This window comes from Pinus tabuliformis, chromosome 2_2, assembly GCF_031772625.1.
Source record: "Pinus tabuliformis cultivar Carrire ecotype Pingquan chromosome 2_2, CPIR1, whole genome shotgun sequence".
NCBI classification, from domain to species: Eukaryota; Viridiplantae; Streptophyta; class Pinopsida; order Pinales; family Pinaceae; genus Pinus; species Pinus tabuliformis.
The window spans coordinates 1,159,039,975-1,159,065,340 of record NC_142300.1 but is presented as its reverse complement, the minus strand read 5'-3'; the positions used below and the strand labels follow the sequence as shown (position 1 = coordinate 1,159,065,340).

The 25,366-nt window shown below is 38.7% G+C and overlaps 1 protein-coding gene across 1 annotated transcript in view; it reads right to left on the bottom strand.

The window, feature by feature from the left end:
- Positions 1-25,366, bottom strand: part of NRPA2 (nuclear RNA polymerase A2) — a 345,762-nt gene that overhangs the window by 111,116 nt on the left and 209,280 nt on the right. Inside the window, exons 21-22 of the mRNA XM_089405878.1 lie at positions 1,115-1,218; positions 959-1,034 (exon numbers count right to left, since the gene is read on the bottom strand). Coding sequence (XP_089262004.1) covers positions 959-1,034; positions 1,115-1,218 — 180 coding nt within the window. The remainder of the gene's footprint in view (positions 1-958; positions 1,035-1,114; positions 1,219-25,366) is intronic.

The window sequence follows — 25,366 nt, the reverse complement described above, 5'->3', positions numbered from 1 at the left end:
GTCTCTTGGCATAGTGTTAGTCTTGTAGGGTGCCCCTCTCCAAAGCCTACTATATTTTGCAGCAACAACTTGCACCCTAGTCATTTCCAACAAACAAGGGAAAATTCATGATGTATTTAATTTCTCATATCTGAAGAAAAGATTAGACTTAATCCATGGGCATTGTCACTACCCATGGTCTGTTGATCCTAGATGATAAAGGACAAATTGCTTTGGAACATTAAGGCATTTTGCAACTTATGAGGTAGCTACAAGAAATGAAAGGGAAAAAAGTTTACACTCCACATTTAACACCCCTATTGAATTCAGAAGAAAATACAGAAAGTTTCTTGCACCCAAGGCATACCCAGCAAGAAAGCGCAACAACATTATGTCTTTAATGTCTAATATCTCAAGAAAATACTAGACTCGACTCATGAAACTGTAACCACCTACCAATCCTACAAAATAAAGGACAAATTTCTTTGGAACATAAAGGCTTTTTACAACTTATGAGGTAGCTAGACCACAAAACCATCACTCATTAATGATTTTATGGAAGATACTAAACAACAAGCAATCTCAAGATTGTCATTTATGGATCCTTCCAAGGCTATAAAACTCCATGATTATTTGATTGACCACCACCATTCAAAAATTGTCTCCTGGATTTTAAACCAATAAAAAAATATATCACTGGGAAGAATAATGGAAGTTTAAAAAATTGCAAGGCACAACCAAATATTACATCCTCTTAGATAATATGTTTCCATTTGCAAATGTTCCAATGATTAGACTCAAAATCAACTTATATGCATGTTAGTTGGAACCTCATATTTCAATGTGGTTTGAAAGATTCTACAGAAACGAAGTTTTCATCTTGTAGCTCCACGGTAAACCATACAGTTTGCATGCATGGAAAATAGACTACTAAGACAATGGGAAACAGCATTAAAAACGATTAAGACAATAATAAAACCTGATAGATCTGACCATGACACATTCCGCGCTCCACAGACGACTTATTTAAGATCATGGCATCTTCCATATCATAGCTGCAAAAACAATATTAATCCAAATAATCAATAAAAACATTAAAATTGTAATATAAATACTAATATAAACAATATCTTACCCTGTATAAGCAAGCACTGCAACAATTGCATTTGTCCCTGTAGGGAATTCATCAATCATATACTTCTCATATCCAATTGTACGTGCAATCGGAGATTGAGGTGTCTGCAAAAATTGAAATATAACATGTTGATAAGCCAAGAATAATAATCCAAATAATAGAATTAAAAAATAAATAAATAAATCAACATAAGGACCTTTGAATAATAATCCCTAAAAGATATTAGCACAATAGGAGTATTATTTTCAAATTTTAGTGACTCCAAAATTATGATGTGTAGGTTTAAAACGACATAAACCAGTGTTAGGTGAATAAAACAAGTAAGCAATAAAGAACAAGAGTAAAATAAGTGAAGTAGAGAAGTATCTATCAAACAAAATAAGCAAGCAAATGCAAAGTAAGGTTTGTAAGATACTGAATATAACCTAAAACTCATGCTATTTTGCTTATTGTTTAATATTTCCACATCCGCACACATCAATCTATGTTGTCCATTCAAGCATATCCAGTTGTAAACGAGTTATTTCTTTCACAAGAGTAATTTGTGCGACACTGGATTACCATCTAGTTGAGTGTTTAACTTCCTTGGCTTTAACATATATTATATCCTCTCAGAATGCATTCAAGTCAGACATTGGAGATTTGATTGGCTATATCTGTTGATTGGGGGTAGTATCGGATTTGCTCTAGCCACGAAAATTGGTGGAGAGGCTAAGGCACATGACATCTCCAATACCCACAAAGGGTTTGGGGCCTGGGCAGATTCTAAACAGTTTGAGAGATATTAAAATAATTAATATTTTTAATGAATTCCCTAAGTCTAAGCTTAGGGAAAATAAAATATTAATGTGAATTAGAATAAAATTGTGTTAGAATGCTCCAAAAGTCATGCATCAAGCTAGATCTTATCTTAGTCGTTCATTAGGGACTTAATCTCGGTCGTTGATTTGTCAACGAGAAAAGTATAAGAGGAGGCTTGAGGGTCACTTGCAGAATACACTGAGGGAGACCAATGAGTTCAATTTCTGGAGCAGGGTTAGCTAAGAAATTGTGTTATGAAACTAGTTCAAGAGAAGATAGAAAAGATAGATCAACGCCTTAGAATTCAGCCTCTTCGAGGGGGCAACCTCCTTTACATTACATAAATGAACAATTCTTGGATGATTCAAATGACAAAACCTCCTTTCTATATATAGGAGTTTAAAGAGTCACAATATAACCCAGCCGACCTAACAATAATAATATAAAGCCACAAAAATAACAATAGACGGATTCTATGGGACACAGTAATAACAATATGGGGATAATAGGGGCACAACAATATTAATAAGGGATGCAACTACAATAGTAATGGGGTAATCACTAGTATTATAGGGACCCAACATGCCCCTCTCCTTCAAAAAAGTGTTGTCCTCAATGCTTGAGTAGTTCGGATGTTTCTATATAAAATTCTCATCCTCCCATGTGGAATCTTCAGCGGATAAGTTCTTCCACTTGATAAGATACTCTGAAATTGATCAATTTCGTAGTTGTCGAGTTCTTGTTTCTGTGACTGCTTCTGGTTCTAATATAATTTTTCCTTCCTTGTCAAGTTCTGGCAATATTGTTTGAACTAGGAGCTTGTCGCCTATAACCTTCTTTAAGCATGAAACATGGAAAACTGGGTGCAATCGAGAAGCTGTAGGAAGCTCCAATTTGTATTCCATAGTACCAATCTTTTGCAACACTTTGTACGGACCATAATACTTTGGTGATAATTTATTATCTTTCTTAGCTTGCTTGAGGGATATTTGCTTATATGGTTGTAACCGTAGGAATACTCAATCACCTACATCAAAACTTCTTTCGCTGAGATGTTGATCTACCTGTTGTTTCATTATATTCCGTGCCAACACGAGGTTATCCTTTAAGAGTTGGAGGACTTGTTGTTGATGTTCGATGTGATGTTCCACTGCTTGAACCTCAGAATTTTCTCTTAAATATGATGTGATGGATGGTGGCTGATATCCATAAAGTGCCATAAATGGGGTCATTTATATTGTTGTATGGAAGGAAGTGTTATACCACCATTCAGCCAAAGGCAACCATTTGACCTATTGTGTCTGTTTATCAGATACAAAGCAACGAAGATATCCTTCCAAACATTTATTTACTATCTCAGTTTGCCCATTAGATTTAGGATGATAAGATGAGCTATGAGTTAACTGAGTACCAAGATAAGAAAATAATTCTGTCCAAAAATTTCCAGTGAAAATGGGATCACTGTCACTTACAATAATCTTTGGGTTTCCATGTAGCTTTTGAATTGTTTCCATAAATGCAGTAGAAACTGTATTGGCTTTAAATGGATGTGATAATGCACAAAAGTGTGCATACTTGGTAAGTCTGTCAACTACCACCATGATGACACTCTTTCCCTCAGACTTGGGTAAACCTGTGATAAAATCCATTGAAACCTCCTCCCAATGTTGGCTTGGAATGGAAAAACGTTGTAATAGACCCGGTGTCTTAATTGTTTCAACTTTATTTTGTTGGAAAACCAAACATTCCGCCACAAATTTTTGAATATCAAATTTAAGGCCATCCCAAAAAAATTCCTTCTTAACCCTGTGGTAAGTTTTTAAAAATCTTAAGTGCCCTCCTAAGGGAGAAGTGTGCAATTCCATAAGAATCTTTTGTTTTAGTTGGGAATTCTTACAGAGGTATAAGCAATCTTTGTACCAAAAATAATCATTTTGCCAGCTAAATGTATCAGACGTACTGGAATCTTGTTGTAACTTTCGAATAAGTGCCCACACTTCTTCGTTATTCTTCCATTCCCCTCTTGATTCGTTTATCCAATCTGGTTGGATAATAGAAATGGCGCACAACAATGCTTCCACATCCTCATCCTTTCTTGAGAGTGCATCTGAAACCACATTTTGCTTCCCTTTTTTGTAGATGATTTCAAAGTCATAACCCAACATCTTTGTGACCCACTTTTGTTGCTCTTCAGAGGATAATCATTGTTCTAAAAAGTATTTAAGGCTATCATGATCCGTTTGTACCTTGAAGTGTCTTCCCATTAGGTAGGGTCGCCATTTCTTAAGTGCATAGAGTATTGCCAACATTTCCTTCTCATAAATAGCTTTATGTAAAAACTTTTCCTTGACTGGACGACTATCAAAAGCAATGGGTCTTTCATCTTGCATTAAAACAACACCAATTCCATTTCCTGAAGCATCACATTCCACAATAAAGGTTTTTGTGACGTCCGGTGTAGCTAAGACCGATGCTTGGCACATTGCCTCTTTAAGATGTTCGAAGGCCTTTGTTGCTTCCGAAGTCCATGAAAATGCATCTTTCTTCAATAATGTTGTTAGAGGTATTGCTATTCTCCCATAATTCTTAACAAACTTGCGATAATACCCTGTCAACCCGAGAAATCCTCGCAGATGCTTTATGGATGTGGGGATTTTCCATTCCTTAATGGCTTTAATTTTGCTAGGGTCTACCTTAACTCCTTCATGAGATACAATATGACCCAGATATTCCACCTCTTGTACTCCAAAGAAACATTTGGATCTTTTTGCATATAATTGTTTCTCCTCCAATAGTTGTAGCACCCTGTCAACATGTTCAACATGATCCTTCCAAGACTTGTTGTAGATTAGTATATCATCAAAAAATACTAACACAAATTTTCTAAGGAATGGTTTGAAAATGGAATTCTTCAAACCTTGAAATGTTGAAGGTGCATTGGTAAGGCCAAAAGGCATGACCAAATATTCATAATGACCCTCATGAGTTCTAAATATTGTTTTCGGAATGTCTTCAGTCTTCAGTCTGATTTGATGATATCCTGAACGAAGATCCAACTTGGTGAAGTAAATTCATCTATGCAATTCATCAATGACAGGAATGGGAAACTTATCTTTAATAGTGAGCTTGTTGAGCTCCCTATAATCCGGACACATGCGCCATGATCCATCCTTCTTGTGCACTAATACTACTGGAGCAGAGAAAGAACTTTGACTCGGTTGAATTATATCAGCCTCTAGCATTTTTTGCAACCATACGTTCAATTTCACTCTTTTGGGCATAGGGATATCTGTACGGCCTGATGTTTGGAGGAACACTTCCTGGAATCAGATGAATAGCATGATCATGATCACGAATAGGTGGGAGACCTTTGGGAGTCTCAAATACCTTAGAATGATTGTCCAAGACTTTTTGGAGATCTAGAGAAATAGATGATTCCAATGTGGAAACATCTAGCGAACATAATTGTGCAATTACACCCCTTTGTTCCTTTTTTAGAAGCTTTGTCATACCGTTAGAGCTGATTATCTTTTCCGGTTTCCCTGCAATACCCCTTAATTCAACTTCTTTTCATTCCACAGAAAATTTCATGAAAAGTTCTTGAAAACTAAAAGCTATTGTACCCAAGGATTGTAGCCATTGGACTCCTAGTACAACATCAGAACCTCCCATTGGAATGGAAAGCATTGGGTTAGTCAATACATATTCTCCCATCGATAGCTTGATATTATGGCACTTTCCAGAGCAATTTATTGTTCCTCCATTTGCAACCATCACTTGACACTCTAGTGCTGGATATAAGAAGCAATTCAATTTTTTGCTACTTTACAATGAATAAAATTGTGCATACTTCCTGAATCAATCAACACTATTACCTTTTTCTTCTTGATTTGTCCTTCTATCTTCATGGTTTGAAGAGTGATAAATCCCGCCAATGCATTACAAGATATGGTCGGATTCATTTCTTCTTTATCTAGGCTTTGTTCTTGGAGTATATCCTCTTCTTTTGACCTTTCTTGCTCCTTTTCTTCTTCCTCTTCGCAATCTATGTAGAATAATTCTCAACACACTTATGACCTTTAGTGTATTTGCTATCACAACTGTAACAAAGTCCTTTTGCTATTTTTTCTTCCAATTGTTGTGGTTTCAACCTTATAGGTTGTGGAAGACTAGGGGCAACAACACTTCCATCTTTATAGTTGTGAGTGGTATGTTTTCTAATTGCCATAATTTTGCTTTCCATTTTTCTTGCTAACCTGAATGCCTTTCTAATGAATCAGGTTCCCAAAGGTGAACATCATGTTGGATATTATTCTTTAAAGTCCCTATGAACACATCAATCGTATGCTCCTCTGGGATATTTTTTACCCTTATGTTCAATTTTTGGAACTCCTCAATGTGCTCCATTATTGAACCCTTTTGTTTGAGACTTATCAATTGGCTAAAAGAAATGTTGTTTTTTGTATCTTTATAAAGTGTTGTCAATTCTTCCGTAAAAATTGCCCAAGTGATAATTTGTTTACGAGAGCAAAGCCATTCATACCATACAAACTGATTTGGTTCCAAATATAAAGTTGCAACATGTACCTTTTGTGTGTTATGCACATTATTGAGATCGAAAAATTGCTCCAGCTGTAATATCCATGTTGCGGGATCCTTGCCATCAAACCTCCTCATATCGATTTTTGGAATATGGTGTGTCTTCGATCCCACATTAGAGTCTATGAAATCATGATTAACATTTCTTTTGTTTGCATCATGAGTTTCCTTTACTACCTTTTCACCATTAGTAAGTATTTTTTGTAGAAAATTTGTCAAATCTGTCTTCAAATCTGCCTTCAAATCTGCCATGTCTCTCTTCAAATCTGTCTTCAAATCTATCTTCAAATCGTCCATCTTAGCTTCCACGCCCTTTATCTTAGATTCCACGCCATTTATCTTAGCTTCTGTTAGCTTTTGTGAGAGTGACATTTGTTGCACTTATTCTTGTAATTTTGATATATCATGTAGCATTTCTTCCTCTTCTTCATGAGTCATGCTAGAGCTTTCAGGTTGCTTACTAGGTGTTTGCATTTTCTTTCCTCAGGGCATTTTCTTTCCTCAAGGCATCAGTTACTGATAATAATGCTCTGCTATGCCCTTTGAATTCCTTCAAAATAAATTTTCAAACCAATCTTAAGCAAAATTTTAAAAGAATCTACACACCTTTTTTCACTTTATAGGAGCTCGATGTTGCCTCTGATGTATCTCTGTACTTTCGGATCATCCAGTTCTAAAATTGCGACCTACAGTAGCCCTCTGTGTCCTCTTTCCAATGCCACCAATCTGATCCAAATTGGATTCTCTAAGGAAGAGTTATGTGAAATCTCCCAAAGTGACTTGATTATAGACTAGTTCAGTAAAGCGAACTTGTATGACGTGCCTCGAGTCATTGTTTCGACCTTTGGCCCTGAAAAATATATACAAGAAACTACAATCTATCCTCTTTCTGTACCTTCTTACGAAATTTCAATCCGATGCTCAAAGAGAAAGTTATGACGATTTTCCCCAGGTCACCTATCTGGAATGTACTTCAGGAGTCTGCAAAAAAACCAACTTCCTCAGATCATATCTCCGCAAATATAGCGCGAAAAGCTCTAAAATTCGGACCCAAGGTTCAACGCAATTTCTTCTCAAATGATTTTTTTTTAGCTTCTAAAACGTCACAGAAAAAAAGTTATAGCGAAAATGCCACGATGACCTATTTGGAGTAGCGAAACCCTAGAATCCAAAGCTCTGATACCAAATGTTATGAAACCAGCTCAAGAAAAGATAGAAAAGATAGATCAATGCCTTAGAATTCAGCCTCTTCGAGGGGGAAACCTCCTTTACATTACATAAATGAACAATTCTTGGATGATTCAAATGACAAAACCTCTTTTTTATATATAGGAGTCTAAGGAGTCAATACAACTCAGCCGACCTAACAATAATAATATAAAGCCACAAAAATAACAATAGAGGGATTCTATGGGGCACAGTAATAACAATATGAGGATAATAGGGGCATAACAATATTAATAAGGGATGCAACTACAATAGTAATGGGGTAATCACTAGTATTATAGGGACCCAACAAATTGAACCAGTGGTCTGGTGAGCAGTTAGGAGGCAGCGAGTACAGAGCAGAGAGGTCGGATCAGCCACTGGAGATCAACAATAGGCAAGAGAGGCTGACGCAAGGCTTTTCAGGCAGACGTAGAGGCAGCAAAAGACTGCGCAGTCACTAGTTGGCCCTGTGAGGGTGATGCAGAGAGGCCCAGGGCTAACACAGTCAAGCAAGGGCTGGTGCAGAGTGTTTGAGAGCCACGCAGACGTCAGCCGAGCTAATGCTGGGATTGGGAGAAGTGTTGGAGAATTATTTCTCTCTGTGGGTAAGCCAGTTTGGCACCCTGTTGTTGAAGAATTGCTGTCAAATAAAATTCTCCCTTGCTTCACCGGTTTTCCCACATTGGGTTTTTCCGGGGACTATTGTCCAAAATATCTATGTCAATGTGTTAATTCTTGTGCATATGTTTGTTTCTGTATTACAGTGTGAAATCTGCAGCAGTATTTATTTTAATGTTTATTGAAGTAATGGATCGAGACCACGATGCAGAGACATCCACGTCAGGGGACTCACATAGATTTTCAAAAGATTGCACAAGAGAAAGAGATTTTGAATTCTCTATGTTGGCTTCTAGGCTGGAAGAAGAAGTGGTGTGTATAACTAGTGTTGCATCGTCAGAAGTATGGTATACAGATAATGGAGCTTCGTGGCATATGACGGGAATCAAGGAGAGTTTCTCAGAATATCGAGAAGAGAAGATCAACATTTAGATCACCATGGGGAACAAGGCAAAGTGTACTCCAATAGGGAAGGGTACCATAGTTTTTCAAACAAAATTGGGAGAAAGGTTCCATGCTAAAAATGTGCTGCATGTACCAGGATTGGGGATTAACTTACTTTCTGTGTCGCAACTACAAGGCAAGGGCTATGACGTCTATTTTATCAAGGACAAGGTATACGTCAAACACCCAAGCTGGAAAAAAGAAAGTGCAGATCGGGATTAAAAGTAATCGATTGTATAGATTGCAACTAGAATCACCAATGGCACTAATAGGCAGTCATGGAGACAGGGACTTGAACGAAGTATAGCACAAAAGAATGGGTCACTTGCACCATGGAACTCTGAGAATTCTCAGGAGCACTGTAACAGGAGTTTCGAATCTAAGTACGAAACGAGATGATGTATGCAGGGGATGTGATCTAAGAAAGTATGTCAAGGCAGCATTTCCTAGGAGCAAACACAGCGCCAAGGGTGTACTATGATTGATACACTCTGATATCTGCGGACCTATGTCTATCAAAGCTCTCAATGGTGCCGAGTATTTCCTCACTTTCATTGATGACCACTCAAGGAAAACTTGGATTTATTTTCTGAAAACCAAGGATGAGGTTTTCTGACGATTCAAGGAGTTCAAGGCTCTGGTGGAAAATCTGACTGGGAAGAAAATAAAAGTTTAGCGCTCAGATAATGTTGGAGAATATGTCGATAAGGACTTCACTGATTTTTGCGCTAAGGAGGGCATCAGAAGAGAGTGGACAGCTCCATATAATCCGGAGCAAAAGGGGGTAGAAGAAAGAAATAACAGGACTATTATAGAAGCAGCTAGGGCCATGATGTATGATCAAGATATGCCAAAATTCTTGTGGGCAGAAGCATGCAACACAACAGTCTATGTTCAGAACAGGACTCCTCATCGGGCAGTGGGCAAGATTACTCCAGAGAAAGTCTTCACGGGAAGACACCTGAAGTTAGTCATTTCAGGATATTTGGGAGTTTAGCATATTGCCACATACCCAAAGAAAAGAGGAAGAAGCTGGATTAGACTGCAGAAAAGGGATATCTAGTAGGATATAGCGAGAACACTAAGGCATACAGAATCTATCTTCCACGGAGCAAGATGTAGTAGTACAACGAGATGTAAAGTTCATGGAGGACAAGGCTTTCAGAAGATCTCGCTAGATGCCTTTCGAGGAGCATTCGAAAGAGTCGTCGTTGGTTAAGCCTCTTCAACCAACAGAAGTAAAGAATTCTTCCTTAGGACAGGAAGATTCTCAGGATGAGAAGGAGGAGCGAACAAAAGCACCTGCTTGCAGAGGAAGAACTAGCAGGGAACTTTTTCAGATTCTGCGAGATGCAAAGGACTTCATTGGTGCGCCAAGAAACAATAAGATGGAGCGAAAATAGCCAGATAGATATCAGGAATTAGTAGCTTAGGATGGAGAGCCTACCAATTTCAAGGAGACAGCGCAACATCAGGTTTGGCTAGATGCGATGGTAGAGGAATACAACTCCATAATGGTAAACAATGTCTGGGAGGTGGTGCCAAGGCCTCAAGACAGATCAATGGTAGGATCAAGATGGAACTACAAGATCAAATACGCTGCAGATGGCAGTGTTGAGAAATACAAGGCTAGCTTTGTAGCTAAGGGGTATGCTCAAAAAGAAGGGATTGACTATGAGGAGACCTTTGCCCCGGTAGCCAGGCATACATTTATTAGGACCATGATATCTCTTGCAGCCTAGATGGGATGGGAGATCCATCAAATGGATGTCAAAATGGCATTTCTGAATGATGTAATAGAAGAGGAGGTATACATTGAACAATCAAAGGCTTTGAAACTCATGAGAAGAAGTCTCATGTATGTATATTGAAGAAAGCCTTGTATGGGCTGAAACAGGTACCAAGAGCATGGTATGGTCGAATAGATGGCTACTTGCAGAAGATGGGGTTTGTCAAGAGTGACACGGACCTGAATCTCCACTATCTGGTTGTAGAGAACGAACCGCTAATCTTAGTATTGTATGTGGATGATCTCTTTCTGACAAGATCATCCAGACTCATTGGGGACTACAAGAAGAATCTAGCCACAGAGTTCAATATGAAGGATTTGGGATGAATGCACTACTTCCTAGGGTTGGAAGTTTGGTAGCAGAAGGGAGAAATCTTCCTTGGGCAAAGGAGGTATGCTACAGAAATCCTGAAAAGATTCGGGATGGAGAACTATAGACCTATGGCTACGCCAATGATCACCAACTGGAAGAAGATTGATGCATCAAAAGACAAGGATGTCGATCCCACCCTCTACAGGCATCTCATAGGATCCTTGATGTATTTGGTCAATACCAGTACAGACATTTGCTATGTTGTCAACACCCTCAATCAATTCATGGTGGAACCGAAGAGGGCACACTAGGTAGCATCCAAACATGTTCTCAGGTATTTACAGCGAACAGTCGATTATGGACTCTTGTACACCAAGAGTAAGGATATCAGATTGAGTGGATTTACTGATGCAGATTGGGCAGGAAGTTCAGTGGATAGGAAAAGTACCTCTATGTATTGTTTCAACATTGGATCAGGAATGACCTCCTGGTGCAGGTGGAAACAGAAGTCCATGGCTCTGAGTTCATCTAAGGCAAAATATATGGCAGCAAGCACAACTTTGTGTGACGCCATATGGCTTAGAAAACTCCTTGTGAACCTATTCCGAAGGAATATGGAGGTGACCAGGATCATGTCTGATAATCAGAGTTGCATCAAGCTCTATGAGAATCCAATGTTTCATGATAGGTCGAAGCATATTGATATCCGGTGTCACTTTGTCAGGAACTGTGTCCAACGAGGAGCTGTACAGTTGAGCTACACTCGTACAGGAGAACAGGTGGCAGACATCCTCACCAAGGCCCTTGGAAAGACAAAGTTTCACTGCTTTAGGGAAAATATGGGGATGGTAAAGAACCTGCTTTAGTAGCAGAAATGGGAGTGATAACAGCAAGGATGCAGAGGGAGTTGCAGTACAGATGCAGTGTTGGGAGAAAGGACCAGCAACAGCACGAATGCAGAGGGAGTTGTCGTATAGATGCAGCAGTGGCAGTAGCAAAGCCATGGGCAGCAGTACAAGATGCAGCAGTGCAGAGGATGTTGGGCAGGGAGGCTTAGCATCAGCACAGGGACTGATGTCGGATGATCAGGGTGATACTCAGTGAAGAGTATTACTAGAGCACAATCCTCGCTAAGAGGAAGTGTTGATTTGGGGTAGCATCGAATGTGCTCTAGCCACGAAAATTTGTGGAGGGGCTAAGTCACATGAGATCTTCAATACCCAAAAAGGGTTTGGGGAGATTCTAAACAATTTGGGAGATATTAAAATAATTAATATTTTTAATGAATTCCCTAAGTCTAAACTTAGGGAAAATAAAATATTAATGTGCATTAATATAAAATTGTGTTAGAATGGTCCAAAATTCATGGATCAAGCCAGATCTTATCTTAGTCGTTGACTAGGGACTTAATCTCCGCTATTGATTTGTCAACGAGAAAAGTATAAGAGGAGGCTCGAGGGTCACTTGGACAATACACTAAGGGAGACCAATGAGTTCAATTTCTGAGCAGGGTTAGATGAGAAATTGAACCAGTGGTCTGGTGAGCAGTAAGGAGGCAACAAGTACAGAGCAGAAAAGTGGGATCAACCACTGGAGATCAGCGTTGAGGCAAGAGAGGCTAACACAGGGCTTTTTAGGCAGACGCAGAGGCAGTAGAAGACTGCAGAGTCACTAGTTGGCCCTGCGTGGGTGACACAGAGAGGCCCAGGGCTGACGCAGTCAAGGAAGGGCTGACGCAAAGGGTTTGAGAGCCACGCAGAGGTCAGTGTGGTTGACGCTGTGATTGGGAGAAGTACTGGAGAATTATTTCTCTCTGTGGGTAAGCCAGTGTGGCACCCTATTGTACTGAAGAATTGCTGAATAATAAAATTCTCCCTTGTTGCACTGGTTTTCCCACATTGGGTTTTTCCGGGGACTATTGTCCAAAATATCTGTGTCAATATGTTAATGCTTGTGCATATGTTTGTTTCTATATTACGGTGTGATATCTGCAGCAGTATTTATTTTAATGTTTATTGGAGTAATTTCATAAATAACTTATTGTGGATAAGTAGGTAAAATAAATCAGTTGCTGCATTGATAGAATTTTCACAATATCAATTCCCACTCAGGACCATATATCTACTAATAATGTTGCTTCTTCGAAGTGTATATCTTCAACAAATGTTACCATGAAGTGTATATGGTGGCACAAGAGGGCATCTCTAGTGAACATGTGTCCATGCAAGTCAAATGGATAAATGAATAATTTGTAGTTAGGGGAAAGAAACTTTAAGGCCATCAAGGAGGGCACATTGCAATGCCCTATAAGGCATTTCAATAAGAGAGTTAAATTCAAATAGAGGGCGACCATGAGGAATGTTGCAAGGAGGCCCATGAGGAAGGCATGCAAGGATCCCTTGCTTAATTACCTTGACTAACTCAAGTTTATTTTCACAATGTTGAAAGTTTACTTCAAAGGTTATCATGGTGGATACCTATCAACCCAGGACAAGTCATACAACAAGTTTGAACATTGTCATCGCATCATTCATAAATCATACAACAAATGTGGCAACTCGTGGATGTATGTTGTTGTTCGAATAGGCACACTAATATGATGTTGATCTGTCTCAACTACATGCCACTTGTGACACAAGGCAAAATGTGATTAGGTTCCATGACCAATCTAATATATATAACACACCTATTAAGAATAATAAATAATCATAATCATCATCATAATAAAAAAATAACTAAATAACCAAAGATCATGTGCCTAAAAAACCATCATTACTCAATTAAGTGACTATTCAATGTATAGTTGTACAAAATGTCACACACTAGTGCAATCATCTCTCATATTATATATTCAATAAAGTATATTTATCCCATATGGCTTTCTCATAGTTGGCCTACTTATTTTGGATATTTGGTGTATGAATCAAATTGTTATATTACATTGGCATCAGAACCTCTCTAATCTCAGCCTTTGCACACACATTTTGACAGTTACCCTTATCTCAACTTTTGCTCACAACTTGATGTTTGGCCATTTCATTTCTTGAGGAAATATTATATCACAACATTGGAGTAATTGAGAAAAACATAGACTCCCCATTTCATAAAAAACGCATGAAAAACTTCTACACCAAATCAACATAATCTTAAAGCAACAAACAACCACAAAGTATCACAAACAAGCATAAGAACAATTACTTTACTGTAGATTAAAAAATTAAATTTTATTAAAAAGATTTAAAAAAAAATCAAGATGATAAATGGCTTCTTGAAGACCAAAATTAATAATAAGTTTTGACATTCATAGCGAATTGTGAAAACAAACCAAGCTATTGTAGAAATAAACTCAACTGCCAATACAAAACAAAGATTCCTAGTGCTAACAATGTGGTATTCCTAAACATAAAACATCACTCCAACTCAATAGATTTGTTCACTCTGTAAGGCATAGTGAATAGTGTTTGAACAAGGTCACTTCACATTATTGCCGACAAAGTTGCTCATTGAAAAATGCTTTGAAGGATAAATGACAGATTGAGTCATAAGTTATCGATGCATGCACATCACTCTATAAATGCGTAGTATTCAAAATATTCCATGTCTGATGAATAAGTATCAATTGGAATTATTCCAAATGGTTAGCTCAATCAATCGTCACCATTATTGTTAGCCATTTGGTTAGTATTGAGTTTGCAAATGCCCTAGTGCAAATCAACCTAGGTTTAGTGCACTAATTTATGGCAATAAGTTTACTAGGGATGCCATCCATGAATGCAATTAGCCATCGTGTAGGTTCCCCCAAGAGGGAAGCATCATGACACAATACATGTATGCATTACGATATCTTTATTAAAGAAGTTATAAGTGAAGATATCAAGTTGACAGTTAAATAAAGGTTTATAAGTGTACTAATATTTGAAGCAAACAAATTGTAACAAGGTAACCATGTTAAAGGCATTATGAAGTTACAAATATTTTGACATCTGAAAAAGCAAGAGATATTTTAAGATCTTAAATTGATATTTATTTAGTGGGACCTGTTACGCTCATTCTACATGAGGTCTATACTACTGAATTTTCCTTGTGATTTTTATCACAAATAGCTTTGGATGGCTAGGGTTCTCACTTGATTCCTCCTATTGTTGGTAACTTGGATGACGATGTGCAAGATCATGCGATTTTCTAGTCTCCTTTAATTGCTAGATGATTGAACATGAGGATGTATGGATTTGTTCGTGGAACACCCTAGCATTTTGTGGTAAAGTCGACATAGTATTGGCATCACCATTTGATTACTTCCATCATGGTATAAATCGGTTGGCATGTACTAATATTTTTACATTTGTTTCTCTACTTGGATGGCTAGATGTGGACATTGTTAAGGCTCCCATCCTTCCTCCAATGCCCTAGATATTATGAATGATATTCACATATGGAGGGGTTGCTTGTATCAAAAAGCATGTTTCTACCTAGAGTGCTCCCCTCATAGGGTTCATGTTTGGAGGCAAATACATAACTATCTTCATTTCTTGCATATTCTGATGACCTTCCTTCTCCATGATGATTTGGTTAACTTAGCACATGGTTAATGGCAAAATTGACTTCCTCTTCCCACCACCTTACAACTCCTCATACTTTATTGGTCCACATGTGCCATCTTGGTGATTATTTTGCACAAATGTTGAGGTATATTTTTGGAAAAAAGGGATTCATCCCCTCTCCTCATGGAGATGGTTGAGTAACTCGTGAGCTAGGTTTGACTATAATAGCCTACAAGACCTAAATCAAGATTTACTTCGACTGTTTTAAAATATAAGGTGTTACAAGCCAACCACATAGCTCAAATCAATAAAATAATGCCATAAAATCACACGTGTGGGTCGATGTCCTCTAGGAGCATTATGTCATGCCCTTTCTGACCCACAAATGCTACAAAAAGGTGTGGGATCGATAGTGAGATGTCCCATCATCATGATCAGCTCCATTTCTTGAGTGGAGACCTTAAGGAGTGCGTCAAAGTGCCTCCATGTCCAAAAACCATGCTTTGGGTGCCCTATGTCACCCTCTAGAGGGCTAGATGGGTGACACGACATTATCTCTCTCCAATGTTGGGGCTCCAAGTGTGAGTACAATTCCTCCCTTCTCAGCTTGGGGATAGCCATCATCATATGCACTCTAGATCAAACAATGCCCACCAAACTGTGTCAAGGCCAGCCTAGGATCGTTCTGCTGCAAGGTACAACCATCAAGTAAGACAAGCTCACTGTTTTAATATTTAGGGGTGCTCATGGATGTCAATCACCATCTAGAATCATTAAAGTGGCCAATGCTCTGCTCTAGAGGGGCAACACTACCTCTGCGAGGTCATAAATGCTCTCCAGAAGATCAAAACGACCTAAGCATGCTATGTAGTGGAGTGTTGTGATTTGCACTCACAAGACTCTACTACTGTGTGCAAAATCACTCGCAAAATCCATTTCAAGATCAAGTTAAAGCCACCAATCTTTAGGGACTATGACCATAGATGCATCGTAGTAGACCATACTTAATTGCTAAGGGCATAATAACAATTCAAACTGAGATCACCTTCAAAAATCTAACTAGCCCACGTCTCATAAAAGTATTCATTACTCGCATTAGAGATAGCTAGGTCATCAAGCTTATTAGGTACTTCCAACCCCTAAGGGGAGATAACATGTCCTAGGTCAACCCTTCAATCCATAGATGTGTGTCATAACAGTGGAAATGGAGGGGAAGGAGTTCAAGGCAAGGTATCATGGCTAGAGGAACAGTTGATGAAAGTCCATCATCCTGAGAGTGTAGATATAAGGAGGGAGCAAACGTGGAGGCATGAGTTATCCCTTTCCTCAAACCACTTTTTCCACCTCTCTAGTTCACCTTCTACATCTCTTTTATAATGTTTTGAAAAGGAGCATAGCTTAAGAGCACAAGCTTGCTTTTAATGACTTAGAATTTATTTACCCATTAATGATCAGTCGGCTTATAGCTCATTGGGATTGGAACATGCAAGATTTCCTTTATTACATGGTGAATCATTGACTGCTCAAGGTACTGAGTGATGGAAGATGAGGAGGGTAGAGCTCATGCTAGGCTTTTTCCCACATGCTAATTAATGTCTCGTCCATCTTTTGCATTTTAGCTTTATTTTTCTTTCAATGTGACCATTTCATGCTCTTACCTTTCTTGTTGGTTGCATCAACCTCCAGGGCAAAGTTTCTAGCTCACACTCAAGGATGACGATAACAGAGTTCATCCAATGAACCAATGACAACAAGCCTGAAGAATGGATACGAAATCTAGGGAATGATGGAAAATGGTGAGTATGGAATAATCATGAACATGTTACTTCAGTCCAAGTCTCCCAAGTAGTGCCCCTCTTATAACCCTAAGGCCTTGAGGCGTAGTCCCAATGGACTAGTGTGAAAAACTAACCTCTCTAGTAAAATGAGAGAACAAGTTTACAATCAATATCAGTCAATTGTTTAGATCACCTCTTAATCCTTTTTACAATGCCCAAAATAGTAAGTAAAAGAACATGATTGCAAGATGGTTAAAGTACCTATTGTTAGTATTGTACCATCGAATGCATATTCTAGCCTCGACTTTGGTCAGAGAGGCTTGGAAACACAAGAACTCCATAACCCAGAAAATGTTGTAGGAGAAACCACCTAGAGATGTCTTAATTAAGTTAATTAGTCAGTGATTAAGTTTTCCCTAAGTCTAACTTAGGAAAAATAATTAATTAACATAAATTGATTGAGGAAGATGAGATTTCTCTAGAAACTCACATGGATCAACCCAAAGATGATCTTAGTTGTTGATGAGAATTTAATCATGGTTGTTCGTGAGCGAACGAGAGATTATAAGAGAAGGTTGATGGGGTTGGAGCTAAACATGAGAGAGAAGCCAATAGTGCGAGTTCCTTGGGAGATCGAGCTATCCAACTTATGATTTCAAGTAGAGGAAGAGAGTCTGAGCCAGAAGGGATGTAGAGGGGCACAGACAATGATTCTGGAGGAAGTTTTCGATTCCAAAGTGTCAAGAGAGGAGGCCGAGTTATTTCTCCAAGAGGTTGTGCAGGGACTACACAATGGCCTCAAGAAGGTAGTTCGATTTGGTTGAGCAGGATGAGGATTCAGTTGTCGGAAGTCGGAATAATTTTCTAAAGAGCCGAAGAATTCCTTCCAGAGCAACAACAATCAATTAGAGGCAAATTTGTGGCAGATTCAGGCAAAGCATGTGAGTAACTACACAAGGCTTACAAAGCAGTTGCACAAAAGGTTCCAAGTTAGCTAGTCTAAGTGGTCACACTGAGCCAAGATTTCTTGTGGAGGACGGTGAATTTCCCTCAATTGATTTTGCTAGTATTTCGCTCAGATTGGATTGCCAGTTTGGGGATTCATAGATTGTACTCAAAATTTCACTACTGCATAATAATAAAACCCTCATCTACTACACTAGTTTTCCCACATTAGGTTTTTCCAGGGACAATTGTCCAAAAATAACTATCAAATTTGTATTGTGTGTGCTAGCATTTTCTCAGTTTCCAATTTACTTCCATAGTGTTTTTATTTGTGAAGAATTGTAGTGCGATTAATTCGTCATTTTGTCGTAACAAAATAAACTGCATAGTATCAATTAGAAGAATCTATTCCAGTTGTTGCAATTTAAGGAAAATTTCACATGGTATCAAAGCGAGTTTGATAGATCAGTGGCTCAATGACGAAAAGGGAGAAATTCGCAGTTCTGAGGGAGTAACATTACAATTTCTCCATATTTGTGCAGAGCCAGCCAGGTAGTTTGAACTGTTGAGCAAAGGGGTCGATTTTCCAATGCAGGCAGCAAGAAAAATTTGCAAAGCCCAATCGCAGTTCCAACAAGAAGTGGTGAAGAGTTCCGGTGAAGCAGATCAGCATTTTCGTAGAGCAGATTCTTGACCTAGGCAAAGTTGATTTGCAACAGTGATTGCAATAGCAGATCAATGTTGGGTGGAAAAGAAATAGCACACGAAATTATACTCGGGATGTCTTCAAAAAATGTTCCAAAAACCCCAAGTATGTCCACTAACACATTTGATCCTCAGGGGGCTACATATTTCTCTTCCGAATTGGAGGACGAATTTGCTTTCTTAACTAGCTCAGTTTCAGAGGAAATCTAGTAATATAGATAGTGGAGCATCAACTAATATGACGAGAGTTAGAGAATATTTCTCCAGCCAGAGTGAGGAGAAAATCGACTTCCAGATAACACTGGGAAAAAGGGCAAAATGCACTCCAGTTGGGAGAGGTAAGATTGATATAGAGAAGGAGTCAAGAGTAAGCACCAGTGTTACAAATGTATAGCATGTGCTAGGATTGGGTATGAACCTAATTTCAGTATCCCAGTTACAAGATAAAGGATATGATGTCCACTTTGTAGGGAAGAAGGTGTTCATCAAACACTAGAACTGGAAGAAGGTGAAACAGATTGGAGTATAGAGCAACGGATTGTATAGGTTGTAGCTCGACTCTCAAATAGTAGTGACAGTGGAAAAGACTTGAATGACATATGGCATAGGAGGATGGTACATTTACATCATGGATCACTTTGAATGCTCAGGGAGACAATCACTGCTGGCACGGATCACAATGATGTGTGTAAAGGGTGCGTGCTTGCAAAATATGCTAAGGCAGCATTCCCAAGAAGTGACAACAAATCAAATGGTGTGTTACGGCTTATAGACTCAAACATTTGTGGTCCTATGTCCACTAGATTTGTCGGAGAATACGAGTGCTTTGTTACTTTTACTGATGACCATTCCAGGAAAACCTAGATCTATTTCTTGAAGACCAAGGATGAGGCGTTTGATTGCTTCAAGGCGTTTAAGGCTCCAGTGGAAAATGCGAAGGGAAAAGATCAAGGTGCTTCACTCAGATAATGGAGGCCAGTACACAAATACTGACTTCATGGGTTTCTGTGTGAAGGAGGGCATCAAGAGGGAGTGGATAGCTCCATATAACCCTCAGCAAAATGGGGTAGCTGTTGGAATTTCTAAGTCTATTCATCAGAAATTCTTCTTGTACTATCTGATTTATTTCTTCCTACTTGTTCATTTACTTAACAAGTTATTTACCATGTAAATACTGAAAATAAATTCAAGTACAGTATCAACACATATAGATCATCAACTGAAAGAAACAAGCACAAAAGTGATACCATTATTTTTGGACTAATGTCCCCAGAAAAACCAAATGCGAGAAAATCGGTGCAGCTATCAAAAGGTTTTATTATTAAGCAATTTCAGAATACAATCTGAGTCCCAAAAAATGGCTCACCCAACAGAGAATACCCTCGACAGTAGTACCTCTCAGTCGGAAACAGATATTCCAGCTAAATCACCGGAGGAACGATCCCACAGCAACACTGCAGCACTTCGGTTGCTCTATGTCACCCTGATAGGGACTGCATCACCCTATCCAGCTCTCCAGCTCCAATCTATCCCACGAAATCTCCCAGCGTCAGCATATTTGGCCCAACGTTAGCCTCTCGGGGCTCTATGTCTCCCACGCTAGCCCTCCTCAGGCTTTGCGCAATTCCTGGCTGCCTCTATGTGGCCTCTGGTTGCCTCTGCATGGCCTCTGGCTGGCTCTGCGTCAACCCTCTTTCGGCTTCTGCACTGATGCTCCCGGTACTATCTCTGCCTCTCTGCTACTGTATTCACTGCCCCTTAGCTGCAACTCCGATCACTCCTTCGATTTCCTCAGCAAGCCCTGCCTTATAAAATCGAATTCTTTATCAACTCGGTGTGTTTTCCAACTGACCCTCAAGCCTCTTCTTATACTTTTCTCGTTGACGATTCAATGGCTGAGATTAAGTCCCTAATCAACGACTAAGATTAGATCTGGCTTGATCCATGACTTTTGGACCATTCTAACTCAGATTTATATTAATTCACATTAAATTTTATTTTTTCTAAGTTTAGACTTAGGAACTCCATTAAAAATATTAATTATTTTAATATCTCCAAAACTAGTTAGATTCTGCCAAAACCATTTCTGGGTCTTGCAAATCTCATGTGCTTTAGCTTCTCCACCAATTTTCGTGGCTAGAGCACATCCGATGCTACCCCAAATCAACAGTAGCAAAGCTGAAGAACAGGTCTATAGTTGGGATTGCAAAAGCGATGTTATATGACCAACATCTGCTTAGGTTCCTATGGGCAGAGGCATTTAATACAACAATGTATATTCAGAACAGTGTTCTAGACAGGGAATAGGGGAAGATAACACCAAAAGAAGTCTTCTCAAGGAAGAAGCCAAGAGTCAGTCACTTTAGGTTCTTTGGTAGCATAGCCTATTCCCATGTACAAGATGAGAAGCGCACCAAATTAGATCAAACTGCAGAGAGGTGTTATTTCATTGGGTATAGCGAAACCTCTAAGGCATACAAGATCTATGTTCTTGATAGCAGGAAGATTATAATGAGAAGGGACATAAATTTTACGGAGGATAAAGCCTTCAAGAAGTCTCGCAAAATGCCATTAGGAGATAAGAGTGAGCCAGCAAAAGCTCCATTGGTCCAATAGTAGGGGCAGCCACAAGGGCAGCTGCTAGGACTGCCCCAAGGATAGTCACAGGGGTCTAGTACCATTAACAGTACCATTATGTCCTCAAGTGCAGGAAATCCAGTGAATTCAAAGCCAGGATGAGGAGTTGGTTCATACTCCCACCACTATTAGTCGAATCAGCAGGGAATTTCATCAGACATTCAGAGATGCAGAGGAGTTAATTTGAGCTCCAAGGATGAATAAGAGAGAACGTACACAACCAGAAAAGTACCAAACATTGGTGGCACAGGTTGAAGAACCTTCCAGCTATAAGGAGGCCACACACCATCAGGTGTAGATAGATGCCATGGTAGAGGAGTACAGTTCTTTCATGAGGAACGATGTTTGGGAGGTAGTGTCAAGGCTTGAGGGTAGGTTAGTTGTGGGCTCTCGATGGATCTACAAGGTCAAGTACATTACAGATGACAGCGTGGTGAAGTACAAGGCTAGGTTCATGGCGAAGGGGTATACGCAGAAAGAAGGGATAAACTATGAGGAGACCTTCACCCCAATTGCCAGATATACTTCTATTAGGTCAACTATATCCCTAGCAACGCAGATGGGATAGTAGATTCACCAGATGGACATCAGGACAACCTTCTTGAATGAGGTGATAGGGAAGGAGGTATAGAACAACCAGAGGGCTTCGAGATTCATAAGAGGCATGCACATGTGTGTAGACTAAAGAAAGATTTTTACAGGCTCAAGTAGGCTCCCAGGGCATGGTATGGTTGAATTGACAGCGACTTGTAGCAGATGGGATTCATCCAAAGTGACGCAGATCCCAACATTACTACTTTATGGTAAAGGATGAGCCACTCATCCTAGTGTTGTATGTGGATGACCTCTTCTTGACAAGGTCATTAAGGCTCATGGAGGACTGTAAGAGGAACCTGGCAGCAGAGTTTGAGATGAAGGAATTGGGTTGGACGCATTACTTCCTAGCCTTGGAAGTTTGGCAAAAGGACGGAGAGATCTTCCTTGGGCAAGGGATATATGCTACAAAGATTTTGTACAGATTTATTATGTAGGACTGTAGACCGATGTCTATGCCTATGATTAGCAACTAGAGGAAGATATATGCTTCAAAGGACGAGGATGTTGACCCAATGTAACGAACAAGGTTCGTATACACAGTGGAGTATCTTAAAAAGACTTGGAAGACGTAAACATCCATAATAGGATAGTAATTGTATATTAAATATTATATAAAAAATGATAAGATATGAGATGATTACAAATGAGAATGAGGGTATGCTTATATACCCTAGCCAGTGTCTCTTTCATGAACGGTCATGTCTTTAAGACATTCCTCTTCATTACTAACTACCTAACCATTAGTTAATTATTTATTATTTTATTATTTTTATATGAATTATATTCATAACACTACCTCTCTCTTCCAGAAGCTTTGCCGTCAAAGCTTACTGAGAATATATTCTCGTCTCTGAACTTTCATCTTCGTTGATACAAGATAATATGATGCTCTGAGTGATAGACAAAATTGTCGTACTGAGTATGGATCAAACAATCCTAGATTAATCTTTTGTGGAATCTTTTGATCTCTGAAAAATTGTGATGAATAGTTATTGTAGGACTGTATTCTGCAAACTTCAGTATTCTTGGGAACATAAATTTGTCATTTGTGTTCTAAGTGATACTGGTACGTAGATTGATTGGAAAGTTTGCTCTTGTGATTCGGATGTCGATAACTAGTTCTTATGGTTGGACTTTCCCTTATCATGCTAGTGGTTGTTTCCTGATTTCCTTCAAGAGCTATTGTTGTTGAGTTGGCTCCTGAATCATCATGTGGAATGTCCATCGTTTGAACTACAACTTCTTTATGTAGGTTTATCCTCTACTTCAGTTACGATTTTGATTGGATCAGTATTTGTTTCTTATTTTCAACTGCGACCGAAATCAATAGAGACTTCGATACTCCTTCTTGAAGTTGTTCTAATTTGTCATTTAGTGATTTTTTTTGTTAAGTCCCTATAATACTAGTGATTACACCATTACTATTGTAGTTGTATCCCTTATTAATATTGTTGTGCCCCTATTGTCCCCATATTGTTATTACTGTGCCCCATAGAATCCCTCTATTCTTATTTTTGTGCCTTTATATTGTTATTGTTAGGTCGGCTGGGTTATATTGTGACACCATAGACTCCTATATATAGAAAGAAAGTTTTGTCATTTGAATCAGTAAGGAATCATTCATTTGTGTAATGTAAAGGAGGTTGCCCCTCGAAAAGGCTCAATTCTAAGGCGTTGATCTATCTTTTCTATCTTTTTGTGAGCTGGTTTCATAACATTTGGTATCAGAGCTTTTGGATTCTAGGGTTTCGCTGCTCCAAATAGGTCATCGTGGCATTTTCGCTATAACTTTTTTTTTTTGCGACGTTTCAGAAGCGAAAAAAACACATTTGAGATGAAATCGCACTGAACCTCGGGTCCAAATTTCAGAGCTTTTCGCGCTATATTTGCAGGATATGATCTGAGGCTCCTGAATTACATTTCAAACAGGTGACCTAGGGAAAATCGTCATAACTTTCTCTCTGAGCATCGGATTGAAATTTCATAAGAAGGTATAGAAAGAGGACAGACTGTAGTTTCTTGTATATAGTTTTCAGAGCCAAAGGTCAAAACAAGGACACGTGGCACGTCGTACAAGTTCGTTGTACTGAACTAGTCTATAATCAAGTCACTATGGGATATTTGGCATAACTCTTCCTTAGAGAATACAATTTGGATCAGACTAGTGGCATTGGAAAGAAGACACAAAGGGCTACTGCAGGGCGCAATTTCAAAACTGGATGATCCGAAATTACGGAGATACATAAGAGGCAATATCGAGCTCCTACAAAGTGAAAAAACGTGTGTAGATTTTTTTAAATTCTTGCTTAAGCTTGGTTTGAAAAATTATTTTGAAGGAATTCAAAGGCCATAGTAGAGCATTATTATCGATAATTGATGCCCCGAGGAAAGAAAATGCAAACACCTAGTAAGCAACCTGAAAGCTCTAGCATGACTCATGAAGAAGAGGAAGAAATGCTACATGATATATCAAAATTACAAGACCAAGTGCAACAAATGTCACTCTCACAAAAGCTAACAGAAGCTAAGATAAATGGCGTGGAAGCTAAGATGAATGGCATGGAAGCTAAGATGGACAATTTGAAGATAGATTTGAACACAAATTTGAAGACATGCATCCCAGATTTGAAGACAGATTTGACAAATTTTCTACAAGAAATACTTACTAATGGTAAAAGGGTAGTAAAGGAAACTCATGATGCGAACAAAAGAAATGTTAATCATGATTTCATAGACTCTAATGTTGGATTGAAGACCCACCATATTCCAAAAATCGATATGAGGAAGTTTGATGGCAAGGATCCCGCAACATGAATATTACAGATGGAGCAATTTTTCGATCTCAATAATGTGCAAAACACACAAAAAGTACGTATTGCAACTTTATATTTGGAACCAAATCAGTTTGTATGGTATCAATGGCTTTGCTCTCGTAAACAAATTATCACTTGGGCAATTTTTACGAAAGAATTGACAGCACAATATGAGAATACAAAAAGCAACACTTTTTTTAGCCAATTGATAAGTCTCAGACAAAAGGGTTCAATAATGGAGCACATTGTGGAGTTCCAAAAATTGAACATAAGGGTAAAAAATATTCCAAAGGAGCATAGGATTGATGTGTTCATAGGGACTTTAAAGGATAATATCCAACATGATGTTCGCCTTTGGGAACCTGATTCATTAGAGAAGGCATTCAGGTTAGCAAGAAAAATGGAAAGTAAAATTATGGCAACCAAGAAGCATACCACTCACAACTATAAAGATGGAAGTGTT